Source organism: Aquila chrysaetos, chromosome 3 (assembly GCF_900496995.4).
Source record: "Aquila chrysaetos chrysaetos chromosome 3, bAquChr1.4, whole genome shotgun sequence".
Lineage (NCBI taxonomy): Eukaryota > Metazoa > Chordata > Aves > Accipitriformes > Accipitridae > Aquila > Aquila chrysaetos.
In genome coordinates this window covers 864,744-888,885 of record NC_044006.1, presented here as the reverse complement: position 1 = coordinate 888,885, position 24,142 = coordinate 864,744, and the positions used below count along the sequence as shown (strand labels likewise).

The 24,142-nt window shown below is 60.5% G+C and overlaps 1 protein-coding gene across 2 annotated transcripts; it reads left to right on the top strand.

The window, feature by feature from the left end:
* Positions 1 to 1,466: 1,466 nt before the first annotated feature.
* DNMT3B (DNA methyltransferase 3 beta) lies at positions 1,467 to 23,690 on the top strand. Of its 2 annotated transcripts, none has more exons than XM_030008676.2 (19): positions 1,467 to 1,975; positions 5,997 to 6,141; positions 6,872 to 6,981; positions 8,253 to 8,405; positions 8,868 to 9,059; positions 10,592 to 10,750; positions 11,562 to 11,669; positions 12,644 to 12,785; positions 13,179 to 13,307; positions 13,765 to 13,809; positions 14,141 to 14,220; positions 14,511 to 14,623; positions 15,007 to 15,190; positions 15,445 to 15,529; positions 15,966 to 16,207; positions 16,364 to 16,454; positions 16,728 to 16,876; positions 17,529 to 17,614; positions 20,446 to 23,690. In XM_030008676.2, the coding sequence occupies exons 1-19, from the start codon at positions 1,871 to 1,873 to the stop codon at positions 20,585 to 20,587; spliced, it is 2,460 nt and encodes an 819-aa protein (XP_029864536.1). In that variant the 5' UTR covers positions 1,467 to 1,870; the 3' UTR covers positions 20,588 to 23,690. The 2 variants fall into 2 exon arrangements, with proteins under 2 accessions (XP_029864536.1, XP_029864537.1); XM_030008677.2 differs by having other exon boundaries at positions 1,470 to 1,975; positions 16,062 to 16,207.
* The last annotated feature ends 452 nt before the right edge of the window (positions 23,691 to 24,142 follow it).

Genomic DNA, 24,142 nt, shown 5'->3' with positions numbered 1-24,142 from the left:
CGGTGCGGGCCCCCCGCTCCCCTCCCCTCCCCCGCCGTGCGGCGGCGGGGGCGGCGGCGGCGGAGGAGGAGGAGGAGGGGCTGCCCAGCACGGGCAGGGTTAAAGCGCCATGTAACCGGAGCGCGGGGCTGTCGGGGGCCGGCCGGGGCGCGGGAGGAGGCGGCGGCGAGCGGCGGCACGGCCCCGCTGGACGGCGCGTCCCGCCGCGGCGCAGGTGAGCGTGGGACCGGGGCCGGGCTCCGGGACGGGGGACCGGGACGGGGGACCCGGTACCGGGGCCGGTCGGGCCGGAGCCGCGGCGCATCCTCGTGGGCGGCTTTGTTGTGTGCGGCGGCGGCGGCGGCGGCGGCGGGGGACAATGGGGCGGGCGGGGACGGGGCACCGGGCGCACCGGCGGCGGCGGCGGGAGCGACCCGGCCCCGGCCGGTCGGGCGGCCCCGCGCCCGGTTCCCGGGGGCTCGCGGCGCTCCGCCCCGGGGGATGGGGGCGGCGGGCCCCGCCGCCACTTGTTGCCGGCGCTCGGCCCCCGGGAAGGGTTTTGGGGTGGGGGGTGGGGGTTCGGTGCGCCCGCAGCCCCGGGCAGGGCTCCCTCCCGGTCCCGCCCGCTCCTCCGGCTCCCGTCGCAACTTTCGGAGTTTCCCGCGGAGGCGCCGCGGCCGCGTATCCCGGGGGCGCGTCCCGGGGCTGTCACGGCGGGGTCGGGCCGGGCGCCGGGGACCCCCTGCGGCCCGGCGATGCCGGGACGGGCAGGGGAAGCGGGGCAGGGGCAGAGCCCGGGGCCGCGGCGGGAGCACGGCAGACCCCCGGGGCCTCGGGTTCCCGTCGGTGAAACGGCGAGCGATGGCTCCGGGGCGGGGGAGGCTGCGGGGAGGGTCTGGGGCGGGCTGGGGTTACCCTGCCCGTGGCTCGGCGGGCCCCGGGCAGCGCCGCCCCCCGGGCAGGGGGGCCCGGGGAGGGTTTCCGGGAGCCCGGGATGCGGCGGCAGCGCTGCCGGGGCTGAACACCTTTGTTTTCGGTTCTGGGGTCGGGGATCTGTCAGTGCCTCTTGCTTTTTCTCTCTTCGCAGGAAAGCAGCTCCCGGCCGGCGCCTCGGGCGCGAAGTCTCCCCGGGGCTGGGGACCGAGGGGAGGGGGCGGCCGGAGCCGGGGCGCGCTCAGCTGCCAGGCACCGGCCCAGCCGGCAGGTACCGACCCGGGGGGAGCTCTGCCGGCATCCTCCTCCTCCTCCCGAGCCCGGGGAGAAGCTCCGGTGGAGGGAGAGGCAGGGGAGGGAGAGCATCGCAGAAAGAGAAATGACCTCCGGAGCGGCCCCACCGGGGGGCTGAAGTCCCAGGAGTCCGGGGGAGAGGAGCGGCAGCGGGTGGACACCCGGGGCGAGCGCCGGTCCTGGGGCTCTCGCCGGTGTGCTGCACCGACCTCCCTCGGAAAGGAAGGGGGCAGGAGAAGGAGCCAGGGGGCTGGAACGTGCTGCCCCTCCAGCAGGACTTGCCTTTTCTGCCTCTGTCTCCCGTTTCCTCGTTTGTAATGAGACGAGGGGCGATAAGCCAGCGTGTCCCGGCCCCCGGCTCTGGGGAGGGCTGGAGGCTTGCGCCCCGCTGTACGGGGCCAGGCGGGGGGAGATGGGGACAGCCAGGTGTCAATCGTCATGGCTTTCTGTCCTCTTGTGCAGGGGAAAGATGAAGCGGTAACCGCTCCGGACGGAGGACCCGCCACCGCTGAGCGAGACCCACCTGCGCGACGGCGGAGCCCCCGCAGCCCCCAGCCCTGCCCGCAGGCAGCACCGGCCCGGCCGCCTGCTCCACGGCGGGCACGTCCCTGGGCAGGGGGCTCGGGAGAGCCAGCGTGGCTCGTCTCAGCGGGACGTGACCGAGATGAGCATGGTAAAGAGCCTAGAGCGGCTGGAGCAGCGGCTGGCTGTGATGGTGGCTGCCCAGGAGACTTCTCAGGCCTGGTCTTCACTGGGAGAGGAGGGGCCGGTTTGTTTTTTGTTTCTTTTCTTTCAACCGAGCTTTGCTGAAAGGCAGCGGGCGACGTGCCGGAGCCTGGGGGTGGCCGCAAAGGGCTGCTGCGGTCCGGCGGGGGAGCGGAGCGGGGCAGGAGAGGAAACGGGGGGAAAATGGAGGGAAGTGCCGGAGCGCGGGAGCGCGGCGAGAGCCGGAGAGGGGCCAGGCACAGGAAACGGGCAGGGGAGGGGAGAGCCTGCCCTTCTTAATGAGCATATCTGCCAAAATGGGCTCCCTTTCTTACTAAACTGCCAACCCAGCAACTCTTTTCTTCCCAGGATTAGAGGGAAATGTTCAGTTTGGGGAGAGTTAAAGGCCATTTGTGTGCGCGATAGCCCAGAGCCAGCCTGGAGGGAGCGAGCCCCGGCCATTGGGGTCCTTTATTTCTTTTTGTTATTCAAACAGGGCTTGGGTGATGGCTGCCATCCCAGCCATCATGTAAAACGCTTCCCTCCAGCCTTTTGATATGCATGCCCCTGTCTGGAGGCAAAGTCCGGCTGTCTCCCCTGCAATCTCTCCACCTACTGGGGAAACGCACCTGATAAGGGCCAGCCTGTTTTCTCAAGAAGGAAAACTGAAACCAGCCCGAGCCAGGCTGGGGGAGCAGCCCCGGGCCCGGGGGCAGCGGGGTCCGGAGGCAGGACCCTGCCGGGACACCTCGCAGGTGAGCGCAGCCGCTCTGCTCTGCTCGCTCTGGGGCAGCCGGCGAGCTCCGCCGGGCAGGGACCGGGAGTCTCTCTAAGCAGTTAAATATTGTGGCACGGTCTTTAACCAGTTTGGCAAACCTTAAAGAAACTGGTATTGCAAAACTAGGGCGGGATCCGGAGTCAGCGGGTTCATTGTCTCGGTGGGGTATCGCTGTAGGGCACGTCCTGGTCACCAGGCAGTGTCGGGGCTGCCGCTAGCACCCGTCTCTTGGGGAGCTTTGAGCATCGGAGCTGGAATCCTGCATTATTTTCTTCTTCGTGGGTTCTTGTACGAAGCGTATGGCTGCAGCGCGCGCGCCTGTATGTTTGCAGTGCATTAAGCAATGCAAACACTGCGGTGCTGTTTTTCTCCTCCTCCCGTGAGACAGAACATGTGAGGGGAGTGCTCTGTTTCTTATTATTTTCGTAATGCCCTGTGTGCACATGTTGGTGTGCGTTTCTGCGAGGGGAGGCGAGGACAAAGAGCCGAGCCTTCCTCCCGAGCAGGAGGTGGTGAGGCTTGCGAGGATGGTCGCTCCTGCGAGAGATCCTCGGTGGTCGGAGGGGCGGTGGGCCGGACGGCCCTCTTCAGCAGGCAGGACGCTCTCGGGCGTGCGGCCTCATTGTTTGGCGCAAAAGGCAGCGGCCGTAGGAGAAGGGATGCGAATTGCAGTCCCGCTGCCTAGGTGTAGGTTTTTGGGAAAGCGAGACTTTAACTTGCTTTGTAGTTTGGGTCGTGGTGTGATGTTCCCTCTCCTGCTTGCATATCAGAGGATGGTGACGGGACGTCCTCGAGTGATCTCGGGTGGTGCAGCTGGAGGAGTGCGTGGAGCAAGCGGTGCGTATGCTCCTGCGTATCCGCTGCTTGCTCCTGCACGTACGCTGCAGGCCCTGCCTGCACCCAGTGAGCTGAAACGCTGTGCTTACGCCAGTGCCTGTGGCCAGGTCCCACGGACCGGCGGAGCTGTGGCGTGTGCTCTCCAGCTCTGCCAGGGAGCAGTTCCTTCCAAAGTGATAACTCTTTTTTCCCACTTTATAACTGGAACAAAGACGATGTCGGAGCTCCCTGCGCACGTGGCAAAGCTGAGTGTGGCACATCGGGTGCTCAGTCCTGGCTGTGTATCCTGGGGAGACCTGGCCACTGTGTCACCCCCCTCTGCCTCCCCAGCACAGAACTGGCCAGGACACGCTCGTCCGATTGCCTGTTGCGGGCTGGCCGTGCCGGGCATGGGGTAACCCTGGGGCTGGGAAAGGAAAAGCCATTTTGAGGTGCAAGTTTGAACCTTCTGGGCTCAGGCTCCTCTCTGAGGCTCCCAAACAGGCTCTCCTGACGAAGGACCGAATGCAAAGGTCCTCTGAAGGTCCTGGCAGGGTTTTGAGGGTGCAGATGTTTTGCAGGGCTGGGAGGTGGCCGTGCCTGCTCCTGTTCTCCCTGGATCTTACTAGCCTCACGCTGCCCCATCTCCCTGTCCCCAGCCTCTTCTCTGGGTCACCCTCATGCTAAGAGAGCAGCATATCCTCTCACACCTATGGATTTGCAAGTGAGATTCACTATTTTTTTGGTGAGATTTGCTATTTTTTGTGGCAGCATCGCTGCTGGCTGCGATTGCTGCCGTTCTGCAGCATCACAGGCTGGGGAGGGGGAGCAGACCCTGGAGGAGCTGACGGGGCTGTGCTGCACCGGGGCGTATTGCTGCATCCGAGAGCATCCGGGGCTGGCGTGCGTGGGGCTGGTGTGTGGGACCGGCCGCCCGGGCCGGGGGCAGCCCGGCGAGTCTGGGCAGCTCCCAGGAATTGTTCGTCGGGTCTGGGAGCAGATGTGCTGCAGCAGTGGGATTTCTGCACACAGCTGTAGGGATTTATGCAGCTTTAGACTCCCTCTGGTGCCATTCCTCTCCTTCTCGTCCCTTTGTTGAGCAGACATGTCTGGGGGTGGGGGGAAGGCAGGACGTGCACCCAGGGGCTCTGCCTGCGGAGGTGGGCACCGGACACCTGTTTTCCTTCGTGTTTGGATGTTACCAGGGTTTTAACGCTGCCCTCGGCATCCGAAACATCAAATCCCGACTGGTCTTTGTTTGTCAGAGGTGCTGACAGATGATCTCAAAGCAGAAATCTCAATTGTTAGGGAAGCAGTTGGAGGCGATGCTGAGCGAGAGCGCCGGGGAGGGGACGGCGGGGCTGGAGCGCGGGGTCTCTTTGGGGCTGGGGCGGGGGTTGCTTTTGCTTCCTAGCAGGGCCTTAGGTGGGTAAAGCCCTGCTTGCTCCTTAGCTCGCTGAGCTGAGTTAACGTGCTCCTGAAATGACTGCGCTGGCAAAGGGGCAAGTTGCAGCACAGATCCATAGCCCAGCAATGAGGCAGCTTCGTTAGCGTAGTCCCGGGTGCCTCTGGGAGAGTCTGGGAGCTTCCACTTCCGAAAACAGGATCCAGGGAGGGCACCCGAGGGAAGGCAGAGGCATCTGGGCGCAGGCAAGGTCTGCCCCACCTCTCCCGGGGGGGACGCCTGGCCGGGCTTTATCTGCGCAGCAGCAGCAGCTCCCGGGGCGGGGGGACGCCGGCACTCGCTTCCTCTGGCCCCCCCGGGGCAGGGGGTGGTGGTCCCTGAGCGTTGCCAGCACAGACCCCTGCCCTGCCCCTTCGCCCCGGTGTGGAAGGGGGAGCCAAGGCCGGGAGGGGTGGGGGGACCGGGGGGCAGGAGGAGTTTTCTCCCTTTGGGAGAGTTAAACTCACTGCAGGCGCCAGGACTTTGCCCCCCGTGGCGAGCTGTCTGCCGTGTCCCGCTGCTGCTGTAACAGCCCACCCACTGCCGGGTGTGCTGGGCGTGCTGGGCAGCCAGAGCACGGTCAGGCTGGTGCTGGGGGGGGGGGTGGGATGTCCCCCGGTTTCTGCAGGGTGGCTGCGAAGGGCAGCTCCCCTCTGGACAGGCTCTCGAGCCGAGGCCGGGAGCGTGCCGGCAGAGCCAGCCCGGGATGGGCAGCGCCGAGCCCCGGAGCGCTCCACGGCGTACGGATGGCAGGGCTGGGCCAGCGCAGCCCTGGAGAAAAGCCCTGGTGCTTCCCCAAGGACAAGCAGGTTGTGTCTGGGGCCTCTCGTTGGCTGGAGCTGGTGGATCTTCAGGGCCACAGCGTTTGTGGGGAGGTTTTGTCCAGGTCCCCGTTAGCTCCCAGTACCACTCCACATGCGTCTCCAGTCAGACCCCTTTGCTAAGGGCAGGAGAAGTTGTGGCTGGCTTGAAGGGCTTACGCTGTCTGCTTTGCCTTCCCTGGGGCTTTCTGCATCGCTAAATTTCCTTTCCACTCTGGTTCCACAGGCGACCATGAAAAAGGACAAGAGCCACGGCCGGGATGAGGCAGACTGCAGGGCAGAGCTGATCCTCATCAACGGGGACTGCACCGATCCTCCTAACGACGAACCCGCCCTTCTCCTGGAGGCGAACGGGAAGCCCAGCACTCCAGGTGAGTCTTTCTGCGCCGTGCCCGATGTGCCATGCCCAGGATGCACAGGGGTGCAGGGGGCCAGGGGTCTCCCAGCCACTGTCCTGAGGGCTTGCCGGGGGGGCTGCAGCATCGTGACCGTGGCCAGGGTCCCTCTGTGACTCCGCTGGGTTTCTGCTTTTTGGCGGCACATCCAGGTCATGGCGACAGAAGCGGTTGTAGAGATGGGTGCCATGCTAGGACGCTGGCTCTGTACTTTGATGGTTTAACCCCCTGGGAACGAGGGAGGTGGGGAGCCCCCCCCACCTGAGGAGCTCTGCCAGCCCGAGGGGCTGTGTCACAGCTCCTGGGATACGCTGGTCGTGGTTCCCAAATCCCACCTCTGGGGTTCGCGAGGTCCTGCTGTAAAGGAACTGGTGGCAAGCCCTGAATAGCAGGCGTATGGTTTCCTTATGCCTCTGCGCTTTCGGGAACGAAAAAGTGTATAAGAAGGTCCCCACGCTTGCTATTGGAGTCGCTCCCAGTTTTGGGGGCAGGTGGGTGATCTGGGACTGCCAGTGTCAGCAGTACCATGATGGGGAGCCTCGGGGACATCGCTTGTCTTCTGCTCTCGGCCACATTTCTCCAAGATGAGGTTTCGGTCTCCTCAAATCACGCCTTGCTGCTCGGAGCAGTCACGGGTGGAGGCGTGCGGGGGCACGGCCAGGACAGCTCACGGAGCCTGAGGCTGCTCTGCCTTGTCCCTGCGCAGATGCTGGGGGCCTGGGGCTGCCGTCCCTGAAGAACAACAAGAAGGCGAGCAAGGGAGAGCTCTCCAAGGAGGACCTGTCCTGGCCGCTCGCTCTCACGGGGGCACAGGAGGTAAGTGCTTGCCAAGGCTGCTCTAAGACCTTGCTGCCCAGGGGCTTTTTGGGCTGTCTGCGGGGGGCAGCTGGTGCCCGCGACCCTCGCCTGTTCCCTGCCAGGGCGGCTCTCGCACTCGGTGCCGGGGGAGCGGCCCAATGGCAGATGCAATATTCATTTACAAGCATAATATTTGTTTTCATTTTTCAATTCCTGATTTACGTTACGTCAGCAGCAGCAGGAGGGTGTGGTGCGTGATGCAGCAATGCCCACTACGTGTTGCAGCAGTCTCATAATTATTATGCTGATATTTTCTTTAAAAAGTCTTGACCATATTGATGAAGTGAAGCATCTTGCGTCTCCCACTCTTAGGGTGGCCTGCTTTTAGCTGCTTTGGGGCTGGATCCCAGTTTTGCTCCACGCCCCGCCCCCCCCCCCCAGCCTTTTTTGTTGACTAGGTTGACAGACCTCCAGGGTCTGGAAGCATTTTTGCCTTCTGGCTTTATTGTTTTGACTTTGAAATAAAACCCCAAGGTTGGAGATCTGCCTGTGATGAGGCAGCTTCCAAAAAAAAGAGCCATAAATCCAACTGTGGTGAAAATTCTGCTTTCCCACTATGTCTGGTTCAGGGGCTCTTCACTTGCAAAATCTCATTTCATTTTGAAACTCTGTTATGCCGGATGCAGGAAACATGCCTGGGTTAGACTGTTTGTAAACTGCGGCTGCTGAAACCGCAGGGGAAAGGCTGCCCTGGGTGCCTTCGCAGGGCTGGGCTGTGGGAGGGAGTGCACCCACACCTGTGTGAGAGCACCCACGCGTGTGTGAGCGGGGTGCCATGCCTGGGACGGCTGCTCTGCCGGGGCCTGCGGCTCTCCCGGTGGCCGGTCCTGCCGGCTGCTGGCTCCCGCTGCTCTCGGTCGCACCGCTGTGGCTGTAGCTGCGAGGAGGGACGGTATAGGAGGGTATAGTCGAGGATGCACGTGACAGCTGGAAACAAAAGTTGATGTAAGCAGCTGCTGGTGGGTGCTGGGGGCTGCAGCAGTGGGTGCACCTGAGCACGGCTGTGCAGCCCAGCAGAGATGCTGTGAAGTGCGTGGTCGCACCAAGGGGCTCAGCCCGAGGTGCTTCCCGCAGCCGTCCGCGCTCCGCTTGCCGTCCCCGTGTCCCCATCCCCAGGGCTCCGGCGCTGCCGGTGCCCAGCCCTGAGGAGCACGGGCTGTCCCTGTCCCCACATGCCGCTGGCGTGGGGAAGGCGTCCGTGCCACGGCACCTCTCTCTTCTGGTTGCAGGTGCGGCCCAGGGGCAGCGCTGGTTGGGAGAGCAGCCTCAGGCAGAAGCCCCCCGTCCGCCTCATCTTCCAGGCAGGGCAGACCCGGCACGAGATGAAGATCAAGGAAACAAACAGCGTGGAGACTCTCAGGGACCTGCCAGCTCCCCTGCGGGTGAGGGTCTGCGTGGGGCCAGGGCTTCCCTGGAGCTCCGGAGATCTGCACTTCTGCTGTGCCCTGGCCAAGTGGCTTCAGACATGTTGCAGCCTCTCTGTGCCTCAGTTTCCCCTGTGAGAGTTGTGGGGGGTGTGTGCTGTTGCTTGCCCCTGCTGTGAACTAACTGGGTGCTTTGAACACCCTGGGATGAACTGGGGAGAGCAAAAGGGAAGAGAGCAAGCGGTGCACTGTTTTCTGTGTGTCTTGCAAGCAAAAGCGGAGCAGTTCTCCCTCAGACACCCCAGCCCTGGGCTCTCCCCTCCGTTCCCGGCTGCGGCAGTGTCCCTGCTCCCTGGCTCCCTCTCTCCGCTCTCCAATCCCCGGCTGTGGGGCTGGGGGTGACGTGGGGCAGGTCTCTGCTCTCCCCTGCCCCTCTCCCTCTCCCTGCCACACTAACGCTCCGCTCCCTCTGCTCCGCAGAGCTCCAAGCGGCGCTCGGCCGTGTCCATCCCCATGACCACCATCGACCTGACGGAGGAGGACTCCCGGGACTCGTCCCGCAGCAGCAGCACGCTCTCCGGCAGCAGCTCCCAGGAGGGCCAGAACGGCTCCACCGAGCTGGGGGCCGAGGAGCCGGAGAGCAGAGACGTGGGGATGGCACTGGAGTACCAGGTACGGAGGGGCCAAACTCTGCTCCTGCACTGAGATCCTGTGCCCGGGACGGTGCGGGGTGAGGACAAGCCTTCCTGGCTTGTCTCAAGCCTGCAAGCAAGGGGACCTTCTGGAAACCTCACTGCTGCTTCTCCTGCCTCCTCTTCCCTGCCTGCCCTTCCCTGCGTGTCCAGTGTGTGATGGTGCTGGGCTGTCCCCGTCCGTCGGGCAGCAGCAGGGTCGGTGCTGTGCAGGGACCAGCCCTGCCGAGCCATCTCCTGTGACACGCGTGGGGCTGCAAAACCTCCAAGGGCCCCCGAGAGACACGTGCGCGGCACACGCCGAGCTGGCAGCCGTGCCGTGCCCTGCCGAGACAGGCAGTTGCATGTGCAAAAAATGTTTCTGTCGGGGGATGCTGGAGAGAAACGAAGCTGCTGGAGCTGCAGAGAGTGATTCAGTGCCTGCGGGCGGCAGGGCAGGGCCCGAGACTTGCAGGAACTGGGCAATTGCATCTTGCTGCATAATTAGGTGCCTAATTGCAGAACAAAGCTGGGAAGGAGGGCTCTGCAGGCTGAGGTGACTGCTCCTGCGCGAGATCCCTCCCCAGGCACAGCACCGTGCCGGCGTGGCCCCCGTCAGGCTTGCCTGTTGGCGGCCCTTGGCGTGGTCACGCCAAAATTCCCAGCTTTTCTTTTTCTTCTCTCTGTTTTTGCTCTGCCCTGTGGGAACAAGAGGAGGGTGGGCGCCCTCTCCCTGGGGTGCAGCCAGACGAGCTGAGCCGCGAGCCCTGTGAAGGTTGTGCCAAGGAGCAACCCCATCTGCTTGGGGAGCAACCTCGGTGCAAAGTCCTCCCTGTGGCAGGCAGGGCACGTAGCATCCCCGGCTGTGCTTTTCCACATCCCTCGGCCTGGGCCGGGCCTCGAGGCTCGGCAGCAGCGCGCAGTGAGCCAAGTTCTCCCAAGCAAACGTGGCTGCGATGGGCGAGGGGATCAGGAGAGCCTGCCTGCGCTCCCTGGGGCGGCTGCTCGCCCGTCTTGCCCGTTCCCATCCCCGGGACTGCTGCAAGCCAGCCCTTCTGCGACAGCTGGAGCTTCCTAGCTGCTGGTTTGTGTGGGTGCAGAAAAAGGCATCCCGGTATTTGCAGAGACCCCGGGAGGGCAGGCAGGAGTGGGCACGCACGAGCGCCGGTGCCAGGAGGGCTGTGCAGGACAGAGCACGCACCGCGCCGTGCGTGCCAGGCGCTGGGCTTGGCGTGGGGCTGGCAATGCGCAGACCTTCCCGCCGAGCTCCGGCGTGGTGCAGGGCTGGGAGCCAGCGCTGCCGGGGCTGTGTTGTGCCATTTTTTTGAGGGAGGGGGGTGCAGCTTTTGGAGATCATTGCGCAGAGGTCCACGCATGTGACTTGACTCCAGCGGGTGACACGCGTGGCGGAGCGGCTCTGCAGGGTGCTCCGTGGCTGTTCCCCCACGCTCCAGGGCTCTCCTCCAGAGCTGCTCGGATAAAATGGGGGCTGCGTGCTTTTGGCTGATCTGTATTGGCCTCTTTTGCTTTCAGGACGGGAAGGAATTTGGAATTGGGGAGCTCGTCTGGGGAAAGATCAAAGGTTTCTCCTGGTGGCCTGCGATCGTCGTCTCCTACAGAGCCACGGCCAAGCGCCAGGCTGTCTCGGGCATGCGGTGGGTGCAGTGGTTCGGAGACGGGAAGTTCTCCGAGGTAAGCCTGCTGCCTGCCCCTGCCTGCGCCCGGCTTCGCCCAGGCTGGAATCCCCTGCCCTGCGCATTTCTGCCGCCTGTCCCATTCCTGGGGCTGCCTTTGGGGTGCGTGTGCGCCCCGCTGCAGCCTCCCTGGGCAGGGACCCCGGTGTTTAGCATAGTCAGGCTCTGGCATGCTCTCATGGCTCCCACGTCTATAACTAACTATAACTATCCTTATGTCACCGTCTATAACTATCCTTATGTCACCGTAAGTTGGTGACAGGATCCAGCGATGGGGACGTCTGCCCGGCCCCTTCGCAGGGTTTTGTCCAAGCCCTGGTCTCTAGGGCTGCCCCCATCGCTCCCTGCCTGGTGAGGGATGCCCTCCCGGAGCCCCATCACCCCTTGGCCGTCCCGTGCCTCCCCTGGGCTGCAGGCAAGAGGGAGGGAAGTGCTGTGCCGTGCCGGCAGAGGAGTGGTGCCAGCAGAGGGTGCAAAACGCCCGTCCTAGTCACGAATGCAATGGTTCTAGTCATGAGCGCAGTGGTCCTAGTCATGAGTGCAATGCCACCGCCTCTGCCCTCCTCCCTCTGCCGCTGGTCGCCCTCTGCAACGCTGCCGCTGGCCTTCCTCGCGCGGCTGCACGGTGCAAAGCCCCAGCGGCGTGATACGGCCGCAGCCCAGCACCCTCGGCTGCAGCGTGAGAGCCGTGCTGGGAACCGCTGTGCTGCGGGGCCGGGTCTGCGGCGCGGGGTCATGGTGCCGTGGGGGACGTGGCCGAAGCGAGGCATGCCCGTGCCTGCTGGTAAGCTTTTGTCGCTCTCTCCCAGGTTTCTGCAGACAAGCTGGTGGGACTGATGGCCTTTAGGCAGCATTTCAATTCTTCCACGTTTAATAAGCTGGTCTCCTACCGACGAGCCATATACCATGCCCTGGAGGTAACCGCGGAGCAGAGCTGGGGTTGGATGGATAAGGTGCCAAGTGAAGCGGCCGGCCTCTGCGGGGGGGGGGGGGGGGGCAGGGAGAGATGAGGGATGCAGCCCAGGCGCCTGCAGAGCTCGGGCAGTGTGTGGGGAGGTGGTTGGGGCCGGGGCTTCGCGGCTCTGCCCCTGCACGTTGCTCTGCTTTGCATCTGGATAATGCCTGTGAATCACCTTGAGAGCGATCAGTGAGGGAGCTCCCGCAACAATCCAGAATTAATCTTTCCCCCATCTGCTGGGGTGATGTGGACAGATGTCTGTAGGAAAACCCACTTTTCTCTGCTGGGACTATTTCCAAGTGCAGCTGTGGGGCCAAACTGTGCTTATCCCGGGGGATTCGGGAGTAACTGCTGCTGCTCCAGGGTCTCGCTGCTCCAGAAATCCCCGGGGCCGGGGTCTCTGACGCGCGGCAGCATCGGGGTTGCAAGGCGGTGTCACACTGGCAGGAGGTGTCCTGGGCTGGTGCCTGATGCCCTTTGCAGTCTGGGCTGGCACTGAGCACCCCGTGGGTCTGATCCCCATCCAGGGGATGCACCATGCTCCGGGTTGCGGTGCTGCAAACCCACAGGCACCTCTTCTTCTTCTGCCTTTTCTTTGCTTTCTGTTGCTTGCCAGGGAGCAGAGTCTGGGCAAGAGCTGGGGCTCGGCTGTCCCTGCTCCCAGCTAGGTTGGGGCTGGCGGAGGACAGACGGGCTCATTGCAGGGAGGGGAGGCACAGGAGTGTGGCCGAGGGCACACCCAGCGCCGGAATCCGGCAGCTGCCGCTGCGCCGGGATGCCGAGCCCTGCGCGCGTGTGTGCATGGTGGGGAGGGGGGCCTGGGACCGCGGCCGTGGCCGGCACGTGGGCCGCGCACGCTGCAGCCGGGCTGCTCCCCGGTCGGGGACCAGCCCCGGTCACCCTGGCCCACGCCGTCCCTCTTTTTCTCGGCAGGTTGCCCGGAGCCGGTCGGGGAAGACGTTTGCAGCCGCCCCCGGGGAGTCCCTGGAGGAGCAGCTGAAGCCCATGATCGATTGGGCGCTCACCGGCTTCAAACCCTTGGGCTTCAAGGGACTGAGACCACCCAAAGCCTCAGGTGAGGTGGTGGCAGGAGCTGGACGTGGGGCTGGTGTGGGCAGCGGCCACCGGTGCCCAGCCGCTGCGGCCAGCCCTGGCCGAGGCTGCTTGCCCTCTGCCGCAGCCGTGCTGGCCCGGTCCCGAGGTGGCCCTGGGGCTCCTCGCTCCTCACTGGGGTCCCCCCCAGCAGCACTGCAAACAGCCAGAGTAAAGCACCCTCAAAGCCATTGCTCCTGGGAGTCAATGACCTGGCTGAGGCTCGAGCCATGCGTGGGGAGCCCGGGTGGTCAGGAGGGGCTTTGCTTTTGGCTGGGGTGGGACCTGGCAGGGATCAGCAGGAGATGTCCCCCCGTGCCCTGGGGAGCTCCCGGGACCGGAGGCTTGTCCCCAGGGAGCCACCTTTCCCTTGCAGAGAACGGGGCCCTGAGGAACGGGACGGAGGAGGTGCTGTCCCTTGAGCAGTGCCCCCCCACCAAGAGGCTGAAGACCAACCCCTGTAACAACAGCAAGGAGCAGCGAGTGGAAGAGGACCAGACCCGAGGTAACCGGCGGTGAGAGCCGGGGAGCAGCGTGGCCTGGGCTGTGCATCCTGAAAAGCACCGGGAAACTTCTGGGAAAGGGCTCGGCTCTTCCCCAGGAGCCGTGAGCTTGGTTTCTGAAGGCAAAAGCTTTTGTGGTCTCCTGTTGCTCACTTGTGCCTTACGAGACACCAGCAAACCCAACTGCCAGACATGGTGCCACAAGCTGGGCTCCATTAATTGCTCAGCTTGGAAATGATCTGTGTGTTGCTACTTTGAGCTTTAGCTCTAATATCTCCAGCAGTGAAAGGACATGGGTTTTGCACCAAAATATGCCCATGGCCTGCCCTCTCTGTGCAATGCTCAGCAAAGCTGTAGCAGTTTTAATGCAAGAAATAAGGCATCTGTAAGTAGAGTGCATTTACAGTTTGTTACATAAGGAATGATAAATCTCTCTCTTTTTTTTTAAATTTTATAAAGAGCAAATGGTTTCCGAAGTTACGAACAACAGCGGGAGTCTCGAAGGTAATCGATTGCCCTACCTCTCTTGGGAAAAGGTGTGGGGCTGATGCAGGTGCTTGCAGCCAGCACTAGGCAAAGATCGCGGGTCCCTTTTTAACGGCACCGTGCAGAAAGGGGGAAGGTGCTGTGATTGCAGGTTGCTGGGCCTCCCTTGGCATGGAGGGGGACAGGCGGGGGCCTGTTCCTGGGGGAGCCACAGCTGCATCTGGACCTGCAGGCAGTTCAGGCGAGAGGCTCCAGCCTCTGCAGCCCGCGGTGGGGTGGAGGTGCAGGGTCCGCACTCCTGCATGGAGCTCCCTACCCCGGGGTGAGCGGAGCTCTCTCTGTCACACAGACAGCTGTTTGTCCTGCGGGAGGAGAAACCCGGCCACCTTTCATCCGCTGTTTGAGGGGGGCCTCTGCCAGACCTGCAGGGTAAGTGCCGCCGTGCCGGGACTGAGCGGGAGCCTGGGGCCGGAGGATGGGGAGCAGAGTCCAGCCCTTGTTGGGACAGGAGGGGTGACTGACTGTGGCAGATCCTGGCCATGCCGCATCCACCATGGGGCTGTCCCTCGGCATGTTCTCTCCACTTGAAGCACTGAGGATGTGCGCCTCCGAGGTCTCAGCACGCACCGCGGACGGAGCAAAGCTGTGTTCTCTCTTCACCCTCTGAGCACAGATCCTGATCCTCTGTCCCTCTCTCCTCCCGGCTGTCCTTTTGCTAGGATAGATTCCTGGAGCTCTTCTACATGTACGACGAGGACGGCTACCAGTCTTACTGCACTGTCTGCTGCGAAGGCAAGGAGCTGCTGCTCTGCAGCAACGCCAGCTGCTGCAGGTGGGCCCCGTCTCTGCTCCTCCGGCTGAGCTCGCAGCAGAGCTCCTGGGGAGCTGCAAGCAAGCAGGGTTGTGCGTGAGCCTGGGCAGGGCACTGCACTGGCACCCGTTTGGTCGACACACAGCACATCCCAGCACAGCCCACCCATCCCCGCTGAGCCACTCTGCACCTGAATAAGCCCTGGGGAGGATGGCAGGAGCTTTACCTGCGCCTGGGTCACCAGCTTGTGTTAGCAGCCTAAAAAACGAGGATACTGCATAGAAAAACATCCTGCAAAGTGGGGTGGGGGCTCTGGTGCATGGCAGGGGAGAGTGCAGGAGAGGCTGGGGTGACCCAGAGGGGTTTCTGGAGGTGATGGGCATGAGGTGTTGTGGTTTGGGCAGGTGCTTCTGTGTGGAGTGTCTGGAGGTGCTGGTGGGGCGAGGGACGTCAGCCAAGGCAAAAGAGCAGGAGCCCTGGAACTGCTACATGTGCCAGCCCCAGAGGAGCTACGGGGTGCTGCAGCGCCGGCAGGACTGGAACACCCGTCTGCAGGACTTCTTCACCAGTGACAAGGGACAGGAATACGTAAGGGCTGCGGGCAGGCGAGCCCAGCGCGCTGGGCGTTGGAGGAGAAGGCTGCAGAGGGCAGGGTGAACGGCTCAAAATTCTTTGGCCCTCTGCCTTGGTCTTGCTCATCTACCCTCTCCACGGGTGCTGGGCTCTTGGCCCTGCAGATGCTCCCCTGAAGGTGGAGGCGATGCCTTTAGAGCCAAGGTTTGGCCTCAGAGCATCGCAGCACTGCCCAGAGCTGGGGCTTCATTGCTGTCCTTTCATTGCAGGCTGCACCCAAAATCTACCCAACGGTCCCACCAGCGAAGAGGAGACCCATTCGAGTGCTCTCTTTATTTGATGGCATAGCAACAGGTGAGGCACTGGAAGAACACTGTCCTGGTGGCTTGCAGCACTGGATGTCAGGGATGAATAGTTTCATGGCCTCAAACCTGTCTCTGAAAGCTTGGTGGGGAGAAGGGGATGAGGGGCAGGGGGATCCCCGTCAGAAGGGAATGAGGGCAGGGACTCCCCTTTCTGCTGGATGGGGCTGTGGAGGATGGAGGGGTGGAGAGGTGGAGGGAGGGCATGCTGCACCAAGTGCCATCTCGGGTGGCTGGGTTCACTGAGAAGCAAGAGCTGTGGGAGTGCTGGCAACCTGGCCTCTGGTGAAGAAGTGCCTGAAGGCAACTGGTTTGACTCAGTTCACTCAGCTCTGGAGTTCTGCTTTCTGGGAGCAAACCTGCCTGGAGGAATGGGTCAGAAAAATAGTTTGCTCCTCCAGAAGTCCTGTGTGACTGCACCCACCTAGGACATGCAAGAGTCGCCACATCGAGCTTCTGTGCTGACGAAGGAGACTGGGAGACTAAAGAGAGCAGTGCAACCTCAGACCTCTGTCCCTTGGCAGGATACCTGGTGCTGAAGGACTTGGGCATCCAAGTGGAGAAGTACATTGCCTCGGAGATCTGCGAAGACCCCATTGCTGTGGGCACCACGCGGCAGGAGGGCAACATCACCTACGTGCACGACGTCAGGAACATAACCAAGAGAAATGTGAGCGCTGCTTCTGCGGGAGGGCTGGGGAACGTGGCACCACGGCCGCGTGGGTCTCACCTCACCAGCTCTGGGACGGGCTTGTCCCCCACCCTGCCAGGGAGGAGAAACCCACTTACATGGCATTTCCTAACTAGGTCTGTCTGTTCGCTCTAGATTGAGGAGTGGGGTCCTTTTGACCTGGTGATCGGTGGAAGCCCATGTAACGACCTCTCCCTTGTCAATCCAGCCAGGAAGGGGCTGTATGGTAAGGCTGCTTTGCCTCTGCAGGGCTGGGTACCCCCGGGATGTTCCCGGGGTGCAGAGCCACCTTAAAGTCCAAGGAAGTGGTTCAGCCCCAGTCTGTGTTGGTGGTGGCTCCCCTCTTTGCTGCAAATCATCCATCTGCAAAGCACTGTCTTATCTCCATGCCATCACGGTGGGGAGGGCAGCCAGGTCTCCGGACCCATGCCCCCCATGCTGCAGCTGGTCCCAACCTCTTGCCGGTCCCAACCCGCCGCTCCGGCTTTCTCCCTTGTAGAAGGAACCGGGAGGCTGTTCTTCGAATTTTACCACCTGCTCAACTACGCCCGTCCCAAGGCGGGAGAGGAGCGCCCCTTCTTTTGGATGTTCGAGAACATGGTGGCCATGAGGGTCAACGACAAGAGGGACATTTCTCGGTTTCTGGAGGTAGGGATTGCTGCCGGCTTTGGGAGAGGCATCGGAGCAGGAGACCCTTGCTGGGCTGTGCAAGGTGTGCCGAGGCCGTGAGGGTCTGGCTGTGGTTTTGTATGGCCCCGACACTGGAAAACCCCGGGCCTGATGCACACGCCAGGAATCAACTTTTTAGTCTTGGCTCTGGAATCCCCTCTGGCTTTCAGCAGGTTAACCCCAAGCACTAGTTCTCCAGGGGAGGGTTTTTGCCAGCCTTGCAGAAAGCATCTGTTCAGAGCAATGCCTGTTATTTCTAGGGAGAGGGAGGTCAGGGACTGGAAAGGATTTTTGACTCTCTGGTAGCCAAGGTGGGCTGTGGGTCAGCAGGGACCCCCATGTGTAAAAAGTCCCACCAGAGGCTGATGGTCCTGATCCTGGCCCGGAGAAATCAGCACTGAAGCATGCTGTGATTTTCATTAGCTGCTGGCCACGGCTATGGCGTGGGAGCTCACGTGGCCGACCAGACTGTGCTCTGGTGTGGAACAAGGGTTTGTTGGGGCTACATCCTTAAGAAGATTTGCTGAAGACTGAAGTCCCTGCAGTGCAGTGGAGAAGGGCTTTCCACGCAGGAGAGGGCTGAGCCCATACCTCCTCTAACTTTTATTTTTCCCCCTCTCATGGCCTGCAGTGTAACCCAGTTATGATTGATGCTATCAAGATATCAGCTGCCCACCGAGCACGCTATTTCTGGGGCAACCTTCCAGGCATGAACAGGTAATCCTTTGCTGTCATTTTGAATCTCTTGCTGTTTGTTCTGTTTTGTGGTGCTTGTGTGGTTCTTCTTTCCTCCTTGGCCCTAAGCCCAGCTCCTGGGAGCCGAAGAGCTGCAGCTCCCATATGTTGCAGTTTCCCTGCGGTGATGTGCACATGATAATGCGCTTGCTAATGAGCAGCGATGAGACTGTGGGAAAAGTATAGCAGCATCCCCTACCCCGGACCTGAAGCCTGTGGAGGGAAGAGTGACAGGGCTTGTGCAGGATGCTGTGTGGTGTGTCTAGCTTGGGGATACACGTGCACCGGCCTCTAAGACCCAGGCTGATGTGGGGGTGCTGTATGGCAGCCCCGTGCCCCGGTCAGTGCCGTGCAGGGGTTTGCCGGAGATAAACCTCAGCAGCAGCCTTGGCCGGGGCTGCTCAGCCCGCTGCGGCAGCACAGGCAGCTCACGCTACAGCAGGCGGCTGCTGCGGCAAAGCAACACTGCTCTCCTCCAAACTTTGTTCACACCTTGTAGCACCCCGAATTCATGGCAGAACACAACAGAAGGACTTGAAGTAGATTAAAATCCAATTACTAGCAGTTCTGCACACCAAATACTCCTAGCAACAAAACCCGGAGTTTTCTCACAGTGAACGCCTCAGCCAGTAAACACAGACTGGGTTTAAATATTTTCGCTTGTTTGTATTCAAATTGCCAGTATTTGTTGGGAGTTAAAACTAATTAAAGCAGAGCTAGAGGCATGTAGGTATTTGAAAGTGAAATAGCAATTACCGAGCCTTTGTCCTGTCATGCCATTTGAAATGGCACTTGAACTTTCATCTGATTGTAGGGAGGCGGAAGCCCCAGCGCGATGACTCAGAGCTATCTCCATGAAATAGCCCGGGGCGATGCTTGCAGAGGTGCCTTGCTGAGTAGAGGCAGGCAGGATGGCAGGGGCACAGGGCTCCTCCAAAAGCTTTTTTTACCAAGAAAAGCTATGGAGTGCACTGGGGAAAGGGGGTTGGCACTGCGCGGCCCTGTTAGGAATGGCTAACAAGGCTGGCGATACCGTTCTGGCTGCTACAGGGCTTTGACCGTGCTGGGGAGCAGAGTGCCCATCCCATAGGAGACTCCTGAAGCTCTCCCTCCTCTCTAGGTGGCTCAGGAGGGGTGCTGCCCTGGGGAGAAGGGCTCCTGTGCCCGCCCTGGGAGGACCTGCTCTGGTCTGGCATGCACCGGAGCAGGCAGAGGTGTGAGTTTATGGCGAACGACCTCTTAATGACTTGGTGGTTCCTTGGAGAGTGATCTATTGACCTCAGCCAAGCAGGAGAGGCTGCATGAAGACTTGACATGCAGAGCTGGGAGGAGGAATTTTCTATTGTCTTTAGATATTTAGCATTTGCTTTTTACTCCCCACATTCAGTGCTAGTGCTGATTCCCGGCTGAGGGATTATTGATGGCTCTTCTGTTTTGCTTTTTATTTTCCTAATCCAATTTTATAATAGAGACGGCATGCTAGGGTCTTAATCCCTGCCAGCATCTCCCTTTAACTGGGGAACCTGAGCTCTGCTGGGGTGTGTTCCCAGGGGCATCGCCTGCTGGGTGTGCTGGTGGTGGTGGGCTGGGACCCTGCTGCATCTCACGGGATGGCAGCGCTTCTGCTCCCTCCAACAACAGTCCGGAGCAGCGACGCTCTGGTATTTGACACTTCTGCTCCAGTCTTTGAGGCAGGCAATCTGTGGAGGTGACTGGTATTTCAGTAGGAAAGCAGTCGGTGGATGTAGGAGAGGGCATTGGTGGGATGAACACATCACTGTATACTTCAGGAAAGCACGGCAGACCTGCTGCGTTTCACTTGGTGGGCTACACATCGGGGCACTTGGGTAAGACAAGAGCCCTGTACTGCATCCTGGGTGTGAGAAAATGTCTCTCAAATTTCAGTAAGACTCAAAACCTGAGATGATAGTGACCACCCAGGGCTGCTGCTTTCCTGTCAACTTCTCAGGGTGTACATCAACATCTCTTGTCCATCTTTTGGCCTACCCAGGGGCACTGGTGTTTCAGTACAGTGTATATCACTGCAGCTTAGCAGCTTAGTGGACTCCAGAGCCATAAAAGAAAATTTTAGCATTGCTGGTGGTTAATTTTGGCTGCCTTCACTTCAGTATCTGTAAACGCGCTGGTGCTGTGAGCCCCCGGAGCCAGGGCAGCTCGCTGTTCTCTGCCCACAGGCATGTCCAGGGTAAGAGGTGCGTGCACATACTTGCCATGTATAGACTTCCACGAGCCAGCAGGTGCAGCGCAGGGCTCCTTCATTCCTGCCTTCGCCCCCCGGGATGGGTCACATCCCGAGTCCGCAGCTGGGTCTGGGCACTTGGTCCCCGTCTGCAAGCAGGTTAGGTTGTATGGTACAGATAAGCTTGCACAGATAATGCGTGGGATGATTTGTCAGGCTACCTGTGTCCGCAGGAACGGGGCCGTGGGAGATGCGGGCACTGCTCTGCTCTGCTGCTGCCTGCTGCTGCCCTGGGGTGAGTCTGCCTCTGGCTCTGGGCAGAGCAGGAACGACTGCGTCACCTTTGCTGAACGCTCTGAGGGCTTTGGGTGGAAGGCGATACGTGGTTCGCTTGCTGCCGCTCTGGGAAAGAGCTGGAGGAGAGCACTGACTCTTAGCAGTGAGAAGCTTCTGCTCAGCAAGACTAAAACACAGGCTGGGGCTTAGGGGAGCCCCGGGCTGGCCGCGGGGATGGGACAGAGGGATGCTGCGTCCTGGCTGCAGCCGGTGGGCGCCCGGGGGAGCGGGACAGCCACCAAGCCTCCCCCACCCCTCTTCTGCCTCTGCTCCGCAGGATCTTTGGCTTCCCCCTCCACTACACGGATGTCTCCAACATCGGCCGCGGGGCTCGCCAGAAGCTGCTGGGGAGATCGTGGAGCGTCCCCGTCATCCGGCACCTCTTTTCCCCGCTCAAGGATTACTTTGCCTGCGAATAGCAAGCCGAGCGTCCCTCGTCTCTCTGGTAAAGATGCACAGCTCCGCTGCCGTGGCGGGAGAGGGACGGGCACGGCCGCCAGACTCTGCCACGGCACCATTCCTCCCCGGCCACACGCTGCGGGAAGGCAGCCTGGCCCCGCAGGGAGAGCTGAGGAAATGTCTTTAACCAAAGAACCTGGCAGGGTAACTTTTCTTTAAAGGGACTAACGGCAGTGATACGTAGAAAATGATGGACAAAAGAGCTTTAATTACCCAGCGCAGGAAGCTCTATGCATAACTGATGAGATGGGAAGTCTCCTCCAGAGCATTAAATATTCCGTTTTAGCCTAGAGCTGGAAAGTCACAACTTGCTGAGCAGTAAGTGTGGAGGCAGCTGCCGGGGTGCTGCAGGCAAACTTGAACTATAGCGAATTATTGCTTTTCCTAAACAAACAAAACCTCTCTTGAAGCAACTGCCAAAAATCCCCAAACTGTAGCAGCAGGTGTAAGGGACCCTGGTCAGGTTACATACACTGAACATGCAGGATACAGAAACCAAATCTTTTTTATTTTTAAGACTTTTTTGATGAACTTTAATTTTGTTGTTTAACGTCTATTGCTGCTTTAAGGCATTACATAAGAATGTGGAGATTCCTAGACCTGAATGTAGCTGAAACTGAACTGTGAGGTGATAGAATTACTTTTCTAGCTAGAACTAAAGAAATATTGTTTTATACATGTTTGGCTGTAGTTTACAAATATTCACTACTTCCTTTTTAAAGCATCTAAAACTTTTCCTTACAGTTTAAAATCCTGCTGAGTGGTTTGAAAGCTTACACAGTAATCAGAGCAGGGAGGATTTGGGCTCCAGTGTCCATAAAGGAAAATGTTCTCTGAGCATTCATTTCCCAAATGAATGTTTGTGTCGGCAGGAAGGATAGCATAGTGGTCAATATCGTCTTCAAAATACAGCCCCCCAAATGTCATGTACGATGTCACAAACCCGAGCAGTATTGCCAGTGCGTTAGCTGTGGTGCAGGGGGTTTCCCTGCAGGGAAAATCCCACCTGGCCCTCGGGGCTGTGGGGTCCAGGAGCGCAGCACTGGCCTCACCCGGCGCCCATCCTTCTCCATGGGCAGGGGGAGCTGACCCCGCGGCGGCAGCGAGGTGGGAAAGCTGCTGCGGCTGGGGGCTGCGCACATCCCCCCGCTGCAGGCACTGCCTCTGGGGTGGGGTGCGTGTGCCAGGGGCAGGGGCAGGTCCTGGGGGTCTGCAGGCAGGGGCTGTACTGTACCTCTCCTTCCCTGCGTGCCCGTCTCCCCCTGCATGACTGTGCACAGAGGTGGGATGCTGCTGGTGCTCGTGTGCCCAGCCGGACAGCGCCCTGGGGGGCTCCTGGGGCTGTACCCCCAAACCAGGAGCTCCTGTGGCCACCGCCATGCTCACTTTTGATCGCCCTCCTCCACTCCCTAACTTTTCCAGAGTGATTATCTCGCTGTCCGTGAAGTCCTGGGCGTTCTGTTCCCATGGCCAGCGTCCGAGGGGATGCAGGTGTGTGGGCAGCAGAGCCCATCCATCTCTGCCAGGTTTTCCGTAGCCACGGGGCTGCTGTCCTGGCCGGCGTCTCCTGGGGACTCTTGACTCCAATGCACATTTCAATGCACTGAAACAATTCGTGATGTTCCCCCCTCGGTCCCTCTTTCCTCCCCTACCTCTGCTGTTCACTACAAACTGTTGCCTGGGTCTGGCAGAGTCCTTGGGTGCCTTCTCAAAATTAGGCATGTGCAAGGTGTTTTGTGTTGGGCCAGCCCTTCACCAGAGGCTGGGCTGTCTCATGAGGTGTTGTACAGCATCAGTGGGAAATGAGAGCTTCTCTCCTGGCTCCTTCTACCTCTCTGACACACGGGGACCCCCTTGCACCGCCCTCATGGGCGGTGGAGGACAGCAGCCTCCCCGGAGGAGCGAGCCTCCCATTTTCCACTCTTGTGTGCAGCTTTCCACCCCGTGCCCATCCCCAGGCTCTGAGGACCACCTTCTCTCGGTCTCCAACCCAAGGCCACACTCGGGAATGGGCAGGAAGGGAAGCACAGGTGACGTTTAAAAGCTTTTTTTCCTTGGTCCTGCCCGGAGGTTACTCTTTAAAGTCTTCCCATAGGGGTTTGTTCTCAGTGACGCGTGTTCCAGCCGCGTGCCTTAGTTAAGAAAACGCTGGAGAAAGCCAGGCGGTCTCCTGCGTGTCGCTGCTGGCATCTGCAATGCTCAGCAAGTGCATGGGGACAAGTAGTACCCTCTCACCACCTTTGTCACCAGATCCCCGACTGGGAAGGTGGCGGAGTGGGTTCTGCGGGTGCTGGAGGGGTTCGGGAAGCCGCGCCGGCTGGTGTCGGACCCCTCGCCAACCTCTGATCCTTATGCCCAGCCTGGACCCGAGTCACAACACTAATTGCTCTGCCCAGCTCCAGCCACAGTCCCCGTTCGGAGCCTGATGCGGGGCCTCGGAGGGGTGACAGCCATCCTCTGCATTGGGATCCTCTGATGGTTTTTATTTTTCCAAACTGGGCTAACACATAACCTCCACTCCACGGCATCTCTTAATTTCATACTCCAGATCTCACATCCTTTCCTATCTGATCAAAAGAAAAATAAATAGATGAGAAAAAAGAGGACTCTGGGAAAGTAAACAAAGATAAAAGAGGAATGAGAATTGTCTTGGCATTAAGCTTACTTGATAAGAATTGTAGTAGACAAGTCTTCCTTGAAATATTTTTCCCTGTAAGAGCTGCCTTTTACTATGTGTTTATAAAAACGTTGTAAGGAGAGGTAGATCTCAGAAATGCCTTTTAAATACTTTTTAAAGGTTTCTAACTCTCCCTGGTGCTATTTTTTTAGGTTAAGGATTTTTGATGTTGAAAGTCTTGCGGGTTTTTATACAATCTTTTAAAAAATAAAGAAGTGTATCATTTTGTTGAACACATTTCATATGCTTTTTGTATCGGGAGTGCGAAAACTCAAAACTGTGCCTTGTCGATGCAGTTTTAGTGATTTTCGTGCGGGAAAGAAAGGGGATCCATGTCAACGGCTTACCATTTACGGCCGTCTAATTAAAAAATAAGTATTTCTGTATGGCCGGGCAGTCCTTCTTTGGTAAACTCGTCCTGTGCAAGAGAAGGGGGTTCCACAGAGGGACGAGTGGCCCAGGAGATGAGCCGGGCTGCCCCTGGAGGTGACAGGCCCGGCACAGCGGCCCCGGGGGAAACCGGTACGCCTGGCACCACGGTAGCCGGGCCGGGCCCGGCTGTGGCGGGGGGATGTCGGGGGGACGGCGGGGGCCGGGCCCGGTGCGGCCTGAGGCGGCCCCGGCGGGTCGTCGGGCCCGAGCCGTGAGAGACGCCGCCGGCACGCGGGATGCCACGCATGTGGGCGGGGCTAGCGGCCCCGCCAATCGCAGGCGAGGCCCGCTGGGCGGGGTGGGCGGAGCCGCGCCGTAGCAACGCGGCGGGTTTCGGCCCGCCCCCTAGCAACCGCCCGCCGCCTCCCGCCCAAGACCCGAGCCGACGAGCGGCGCTCGCTGCCGC

What these genes read in the sequence shown, in the direction of transcription:
- DNMT3B (XM_030008676.2), top strand. Translation starts at nt 1,871, where the DNA reads ATGAGCATGGTAAAGAGCCTAGAGCGGCTGGAGCAGCGGCTGGCTGTG. An exon ending in GTGACAAGGGACAGGAATAC is followed by an intron (nt 15,191 to 15,444) that starts GTAAGGGCTGCG and finishes CTTTCATTGCAG; the next exon opens with GCTGCACCCAAAATCTACCC. An exon ending in AACCTTCCAGGCATGAACAG is followed by an intron (nt 17,615 to 20,445) that starts GTAATCCTTTGC and finishes TCTGCTCCGCAG; the next exon opens with GATCTTTGGCTTCCCCCTCC.